Source organism: Oncorhynchus mykiss, chromosome 26, assembly GCF_013265735.2.
Source record: "Oncorhynchus mykiss isolate Arlee chromosome 26, USDA_OmykA_1.1, whole genome shotgun sequence".
NCBI lineage: Eukaryota > Metazoa > Chordata > Actinopteri > Salmoniformes > Salmonidae > Oncorhynchus > Oncorhynchus mykiss.
The window spans coordinates 29,996,795-30,005,392 of record NC_048590.1 but is presented as its reverse complement, the minus strand read 5'-3'; the positions used below and the strand labels follow the sequence as shown (position 1 = coordinate 30,005,392).

General features: G+C 41.7%; 1 protein-coding gene across 1 annotated transcript; it reads right to left on the bottom strand.

Moving 5' to 3' along the window:
- Window positions 1-1,295: 1,295 nt before the first annotated feature.
- Window positions 1,296-4,340, bottom strand: LOC110506613 (DNA replication complex GINS protein PSF2). Its single transcript, XM_021586358.2, has 5 exons — window positions 4,152-4,340; window positions 3,711-3,825; window positions 3,451-3,550; window positions 3,188-3,314; window positions 1,296-2,890 (listed from the first exon to the last, which is right to left on the bottom strand). Exons 1-5 carry the CDS (start codon window positions 4,239-4,241, stop codon window positions 2,759-2,761), a joined length of 564 nt encoding a protein of 187 aa, XP_021442033.1. The 5' UTR covers window positions 4,242-4,340; the 3' UTR covers window positions 1,296-2,758.
- Between the last annotated feature and the right edge of the window lie 4,258 nt (window positions 4,341-8,598).

The following is an 8,598-nucleotide window of genomic DNA, read 5'->3' as shown; positions in this document are numbered from 1 at the left end:
TGTCTGTGTTGGAGTGTGCCCCTGGTTATCCATAAATAAATAAAAACAAATTGTGCCATCTAGTTTGTTTAATATAGGGAATTCTAAATGATTTATACTTCTACTTTCAATACTTAAGTATATTTTAGCAAATACATTTACTTTTGATACTTAAGTATATTTAAAACCAAATACTTTTAGACTTTTACTCAAGTAGCGTTTTATTGGGTGACTTTCACTTTTGAGTAATTTTCTATTAATTTTCTTTACTTTTACTTACTGACTGCGACATCATGGCAAAGGAGCGGTCCTTAGTCAAACATGTACCCAGCTGGACTGCTTCATGGCACAGACATGGTAAAGGAGCGGTCCTTAGTCAAACATGTACCCAGCTGGACTGCTTCATGGCACAGACATGGTAAAGGAGTGGTCCTTAGTCAAACATGTACCCAGCTGGACTGCTTCATGGCACAGACATGGTAAAGGAGCGGTCCTTAGTCAAACATGTACCCAGCTGGACTGCTTCATGGCACAGACATGGTAAAGGAGTGGTCCTTAGTCAAACATGTACCCAGCTGGACTGCTTCATGGCACAGACATGGTAAAGGAGCGGTCCTTAGTCAAACATGTACCCAGCTGGACTGCTTCATGGCACAGACATGGTAAAGGAGTGGTCCTTAGTCAAACATGTACCCAGCTGGACTGCTTCATGGCACAGACATGGTAAAGGAGTGGTCCTTAGTCAAACATGTACCCAGCTGGACTGCTTCATGGCACAGACATGGTAAAGGAGTGGTCCTTAGTCAAACATGTACCCAGCTGGACTGCTTCATGGCAAAGCAATCACTGAATTTATCTCGAGTAGGCAGATATAAATATACTGAACAAAAATGTTACGCAACATGCAACAACTTCAAAGTTTTTACAGAGTTACAGTTCATATAAGGAGATAAGTCATTTAAGTCATATTGAAACATATAAATTAGGCCCTAATCTATGGATTTCACATGATTGGGTAGGGGTGCAGCCATGGGTGGGCCTTGGAGGGCATAGGCCCACCCACTTGGCAGCCAGGCCCAGCCAACCAGAATTTTTTTCAGCACAAAGGGGCTTTATTACAGACAGAAATACTTAATTCCCCATTTTTATTTCTATCTGTTTTATTATACTGTTGTTGTGTACTAGATCTTATGGGTTGAAAAGTGTTTTTTTTTCCCCCTCAGACATAAACAATTCCAGGTGAAAGCCTAAGGTCATAGCTAGATGAATAACATTTTGCTAGATTCATGACTACAGCCATAGCGAAACAGTGCAAATTGGCTGTCAGCTCAACTTTAATAAACCTAACTGGAAAAGCTGATTGGCTTTAGTTTTCTGCCAGATGACTGGTTTCACATTTTGTTTCCAGCAATTATAAGGTCAAATAGATCTAAAACAATTGTAATTTCTAACTACAGTCCCATTATCCAAACGGCTTACTCATTTAGCTAGCTCTTATCAATCTGTAAATTGCAGTGCATGGAGGATGGTATTATTTCTATTGGAAACCGACAGGTTGCTAAGTCTTTTTAGTTTTATCATGCGTAATGGGGGTAGAATTAGGATGGTATTAAGTTAAAAAAAACAGTGTAGAATACAAAGTATCTGTAGACACACCTCCATTTCTTTAATCGCCACCCCAAACCAATAGCGGTATGATTAGCATGCTATTCTCAAGCTTAAATTCAAGGTCAGAATACACATAAAGAGTGTACATGCCAACTGTCTTATGTATCCAGAGGGGCATACATGTAGAAATCCGGGTTATGAGGTGTCCCCTGGCCTAACATAAGGGGATGTACTTTATCACAACACACACTTAACAAAAATATATAGATATTTTAATTACACATACTGAAACATTACATGTTACATGTTGATTTCCCAATGTATGCCTGCAGCCCTCCATCCATAACATGTTGTTCTTCTTCCTCAAACTAGACTTACCGGTCTATTCAGAATCATACAAGGCTAGAAACCTGTTACACAAGGTATCTATCGCTAAACCATCACTGCTACCTCTATTAAGCATGACATTTATACTAATATTTTAAAAGGCATCAACCCAGATTTTGGGGGGGAAAAGTCCAACCATACATGGATCAGCCAGACCAAAGCAGAGTGTTTCCTCCAGGGAGTCCATGACCTGCTGAAGAGGACTGCCGAAGCTTCAACTAGAAACAAATCCAAAGAGATAACACATTGCACTAAGGAATCAGATGGTTGGGGCATGACAACTTCAGATAAGTGCTCCCACTTCATAAGATCTGCTGGTCAGCTCTGTCTTCACTAGGACCAGACTTAGGGCATTTGTTTTACTTTCTGCGTGAGTCAATTAGATTTTTTTCTAAATTTCCATTTTGTTTTCCAGGTTCACGCAAAAAAAAAAAAAAAAATGTTTTAATAGAAAAGTCCACAAGAATGATTAAACCACATCAGAAATGTACTCTTCAGAAAGTAGCAGGAAATACAAATCACTGATGCATTCTGTTCATGCTTTATGATAAACTTGGGCTAATTAATGTTCAATAAGATTCCCTACTAAGTTCAATGCATTTTAGAATTTTGTTGAATTCTGATTTAATGTCTGGATTCCATGATTCCGTCCACGTTCTCCGTATTACAGGTTTGATTTTACTTTGCAGCTGGTGCAAATGCTTATTAAAGCTGGGCCTAAGTCTGCTCCATCTTGCTTAGGAGAAGGAGAGGCTGCGGCGCAGGTCTCGTCCGTAAATACAGATCATTGGTGGTCCTGGGATTTGCCCCCACTGGAGCCGGGCTGCAAGTTGGAGCGCAGCTTATACATGCAGTTGAGAGTGTCCAGCAGGAACGACCGCGTCGTGTTAATCTCCATCAGAGTTAGGTTGTCCAGCTGGAGAGGGAAAGATGGAGAGGGAGATGAAAAGAGAGGAGAATGTAAATAAGGGAAGAAATCATGTTTCTACACAAAGTTCATAGACAGATGCATTCATCTAACTATACTTTACTTCTATCATCTTATTAATGCCACGTCTATCTTGTTGCCTTGTTAACAATATGACCCGGTGGCGCTGACTACTGTTCCATTTGAGCAGGGAGGTCTGCCCTTGTCGGTTTTTCCGGTCACATGACTGGCTATAACCCGGTGCCCCCCGGTTATAATCGAACTTCCTCAGTGATTGATTGATACCTTGGCGTGTGCTTCCTGCTGGCTGATGAAGCTGTCAGCAGAGAGGCGGAGCTTGGCGATACGCGTGTCCCAGATGTCCTTCACCAGTGTACGGATCTCATCCGCTTTGGGTATGTTATCAGATGCACTGCAGAGAAACGGGGATATATGATAACAGCTTGAAAACACTTTCCAATTCCAGTCAAATTATAAAATCAATAGCTATATCCAAACTAAGACAATGTATCCAAGCTTAAAGTTAAGAAGCGTAGGATGATACTAACTGGTTGAGTAGCAGCTTGGTCAGCTCCATGTAGTATGGACTGGGGACAGGGGTAAATGTGTCTTCCTTCCTCTCTAGCTCTCTTATCTCCTCCAGTTTCTCTGTACACAGATGAAAAAGGAAAGAAGTTCAGCTCTGACAATGGTTTACGTAGAGGCACCATCTTTGTAGAGAATGTATTAACATACATCATTTATACATATTGATATTTAACCAGGACTATGATAAACCCTCTGAGAGACACCTGTCTCCTTAACTTACCTACATCCATCCACTCTGGTGGCACTATCCTGCATTTCTGCCTCTGTTTCAGATTGAGGGCCAGCCACACAGGCACGTCGACAGGTAGCCCTGGGTTAAAAGGACCAAGATCACCCTGGAGACAGAAATCCACTTCTGAGTCATACAGAATGTAAACAAACTTACAGTGTCAGTAACGCGTTAGCTAGTTTAGCCATGTGCCATCCCCATGGATCTGGCATAAAAACATGGGAGTCTGGAGTCTAGTTAGTCTAGTTAGATGGAGTCTAGTTAGATGACTAGTAAATTACTGTGGGCTGTATTAATTTGGCTAGCTAGTAGTTATGAATTAGCTAGTTATTAAACAACATCCGTGATCAGGCCAGAAAAATAGCTAGTTAGGCTAACGTCGTAACTAAACAAGAAACTGGTTAGCTATGCTAAAGACGTTAACCAACTCACCCCGATCAAGTAGATTTTGTCAAGACTGAAATTGGGGATTATCTTCACTACCTCCTTCTCGGCAAGGAATTCGACCTCAGAAGGGTCCATTATAACCGTACTTTTATCGTTTTACGTGTAACGTTATCTCCGCAGCAACAGTGCCTATCGACGCTTTCGCAAGTTCCCGCGAAATATTCAGAGTAGTGTCACAGCAAACACGGAAGTCCCGCCTCCTCTCCAAATCAGTCAATTGCATACAATCGTCACTGGGTGGCAGTATTTACCCACACTAGAGGCACAGACGCACAACATGGCCAGAGACCGTAGAAAAAGACCTGCAGAGAGAAACAACACTTCATGTAGCCACCTGAAATAATTAGCTGGTTTAATATGGGGTCGATTCCGACCCGAGTTAAGCGTGTGTAAATGGAACGTAGGCTGATTCCCTTTTTATGCACTTTTCTATCTATGTGTATGCTGACCTTGATTCTATTCAACCCGCTATTCGTTCCGGCTGGAAAGCTAAGAAATTAAGGTGTGGCGGAGATATGTCGAAAAATAAAAACGTACTGAACAGTGTTCAATAGGAATGGGGTAATTAACAATGGGATTTAAATGTGTTTTCTAAAGTTGATTATTATAATTATATTATTATTCATATTAATATTACTAGTATTATTAATAGTACCATTAAAAATAATGTTTTGTTATTTATAACTGTTATTTCCATGATAACTATTTAGTCATCATTATTTTTAATGCTGTTAACAATAATGTCAATGTTATAATCAGGCTGACTAGCTCTCGTTCAGGCAAATGAGAAATAAGTCCACTCAGGCTATCCGGAAGGCCAAAGTTAGTTACTTTAAGGAGCAGTTCTCTCTCTGTGGGTCTAACCCCAAGAAGTTCTGGAAAATGGTTAAAGACCTTGATAATAAACCTTCCTCCTCACAGCTGCCCATGTCCCTTAATGTTGATGATGTGGTTGTTACTGACAGGAAGCACATGGCTGAGCTCTTTAATCAACACTTCATTAAGTCAGGATTCCTGTTTGACTCAGCCATGCCTCCTTGCCCATCCAACATTTCCTCATCTCCCACCCCTTCTAATACGACTATCCCCAATTCTTCTCCCTCTTTTTCCCCTGCTCGCCTCATAGTTTCTCCCTGCAGGCAGTCACTGAGTCCGAGGTGCTAAAGGAGCTCCTGAAACTTGACCCCCAAAAAACATCTGGGTCAGATGGTTTAGACTCTTTCTTTTTTAAGGTTGCTGCCCCTATCATCTCCAAGCCTATCTCCAACCTTTTTAACCTGTCTCTCCTTTCTGGGGAGGTTCCCATTGCTTGGAAGGCAGCCACAGTTCGTCCTTTATTTAAAGGGGGAGATCAAGCTGATCCTAATTGTTTAAGGCCTATTTCTATTTTGCCCTGTTTATCAAAAGTGTTGGAAAAACTTCTCAATAATCAAATGACTGGCTTTCTTGATGTTTATAGTATTCTCTATGGTATGCAAACTGGTTCCTGCTCAGGTTATGGATGTGTCACTGCAACCTTATAGGTCCTCAATGATGTCACCATTGCACTTGATTCTAAGCAATGTTGTGCTGCTATTTTTATTGACTTCGCCAAAGCTTTTGATATGGTAGACCATTCCATTTTTGCGTCCCGGCTAAGGAGTATTGATGTCTCTGAGGGGTCTTTGGCCTGGTTTGCTAATTACCTCATTCAAAGAGCGCAGTGTAAAACGTCAGAAAATCTGCTGTCTCAGCCACTGCCTGTCACCAAGGGAGCTCCCCAAGGCTCGATCCTAGACCCCACGCTCTTCTCAATTTACATCAACAACATAACTCAGACAGTAAGAAGCTCTCTCAACCATTTATATGCAGATAATACAGTCAGCTGGCCCCCTCGGATTTTGTGTTAAATGCTCTACAACAAATCTTTCTTACTGTCCAACAAGCTTTCTCTGCCCTTAATCTTGTTCTGAACACCTCCAAAACAAATGTAATGTGGTTTGGTAAGAAGAATGCCCCTCTTCCCACATGTGTTATTACTTCCTCTGAGGGTTTAGAGCTTGAAGTAGTCACCTCATACAAGTACTTGGGAGTATGGCTAGACAGTACACTGTCCTTCTCTCGGCACATATCAAAGCTGCAGGCTAAAGTTAAATCTAGACTTGGTTTCCTATATTGTAATAGCACCTCTTTCACTCCAGCTGCCAAACTAACCCTGATTCAGATGACCATCCTACCCATGCTAGATTACGGAGACAAAATGTATAGATCGGCAGGTAAGGGTGCTCTCGAGTGGCTAGATGTTCTTTACCATTCGGCCATCAGATTTTCTGCCAATGCTCCTTATAAGACACATCACTGCACTCTATACTCTTCTGTAAACTGGTCATCTCTGTATACCCGTCTCAAGACCCATTGGTTGATGCTTATTTATCAAACCCTCTTAGGTCTCACTCCCCCCTATCTGAGATTCCTAATACAGCCCTCATCCTCCACATACAGTACAACACCCGTTCTGCCAGTCACATTCTGTTGAAGGTCCCCAAAGCACACACATCCCTGCGTTGCACAATTTAAGTGGATGAAATGTGGAGACCCAAGCTACAGGCTTCTGTAGGGCTGAACCTGCCGAGTTGATGTATACGCTTTAGAATGTTTCAATTATATACCCAGAGTTTTCTCAATTTTATTTCACGATTTGTATCATGTTAAATATTAGCCACTATCGGGACCCACCATCAGTAATACCCAAATACATTTACAACTGTCACTTTAGTGTTCGTTTTCTTCCATTTGATGTTGTTATATTTTGCATCATTCCATTCCATTTACCTTTCTTTCCTGTCAAGCCTGTGTAGTTATTCCTGAGGGTCGCTAGCATAGTAACAGAAAGGTTGCAAGATCGAATCCCCGAGCTGACAAGGTACACATCTGTTGTTCTGCCCCTGAACAAGGCAGTTAACCCACTGTTCCTAGGCCGTCATTGAAAATAAGAATTTGTTCTTAACTGACTTGCCTAGTTAAATAAAGGTCAAATAAATAAAAATGAGTGGATCATATTAGGGTAACGTTGTGCAATAGTGTGTGACATGCAGCCTATTGGAATAATTATGGAACTCGGACCACACATACCCATTGTCATATAGTTCCATGATTAGTGAGGATTAGGGTAGATTAATAGGACTGTTGTTCAACACTTACTGCCTGCTCTTTCCCACATTCCAATATTTAGTGGTTTAAACTCTATTTTGACAACTTTCAGGATGAAACAAAACCACTATTTTCAATTCATCAATATACTTTGTGCATAAAGGCTCTCCAAACCTGTTTTATTAATGAGTCATACATACTTTCCTAGCCCTAAAATCTACCAGTTGGTGCTGAAATGGAGACGAAAATATCCATATATTTACATCTTTCTTTCATTGATCCCTGCATTCTGAGCCCCTTCTCTCTATGTTTCCTAGTATGTCTACAACATTCTAATTAAAGGTACACCATATTTAAAGGGATGGCTTAAGATAAATGTACTATAAATCCTATTAAATGAAAACTCCACAAGAATATCTGTTGGCCAAATGTATTCAGCACATGAAAGGGAATCCCCTCAAATGTTCTACTGCTTAATCTCCTGTTCCACTTATAGAATGTTAGTTCAAAAGTATTGTGGAGCTCCTGCACCTAAATATAAACAGTAATGGCACCCAAAACGAGTACGGACATCTATTTCAGTCCAAGCACTGGGTAAGAGTGATTACTAACTACTGAGAAGTGCTTAGGAAAGGCGTGTGTACATTTCCTGTCGGAATGGGGCCCTAGGGTAGTAGTTCCATCATGTTCTCAGGTTATGGAAAGTTCTTCAGGGTATGTGCTCTTTCAGGAATCAGTTTTTCACCATACCATTTGTCATGGCCCCTTACTTCAACCAGAGATCGTTTAGAATAAACGTTTCTATACCGTTTCAGCTTCTATATCTTGTCTTGATGCACCCTCATAGATTGGAAAGTATTTCCCGAGTGGTGCAGCGGTCTAAGGCACTGCATTGTAGTGCTTGAGGCATCACAACAGACCCAGGTTTGATCTCGGGCTGTGTCACAACCGGCCGTGACCGGGAGTCCCATAGGGTGGCGCACAATTTGCGCAGCGTCGTCCGGGTTAGGGGAGGGTTTGGCTGGGGGAGGGGTTTTACTTGGCTCATTACGCTCTAGCAACTTCTTGTGGTGGGCCGGGCTCCTGCAGGCTGACCTCAGTCGTCAGTTGAATGGTGTTTCCTCCCACACATTGGTGCAGCTTGCTTCCAGGTTAAGCGGGCGGGTATTAAGCAAGGTTTGGCGGGTCATGTTTCGGAAGACGCATGACTTGACCGTTGCCTCTCCCGAGCCCTTTGGGCGTTGCAGCAGAGACAAGGTCTAAAAAGGGAGGGGGGGAAATAAATGGAAAGTATTTTCCATTA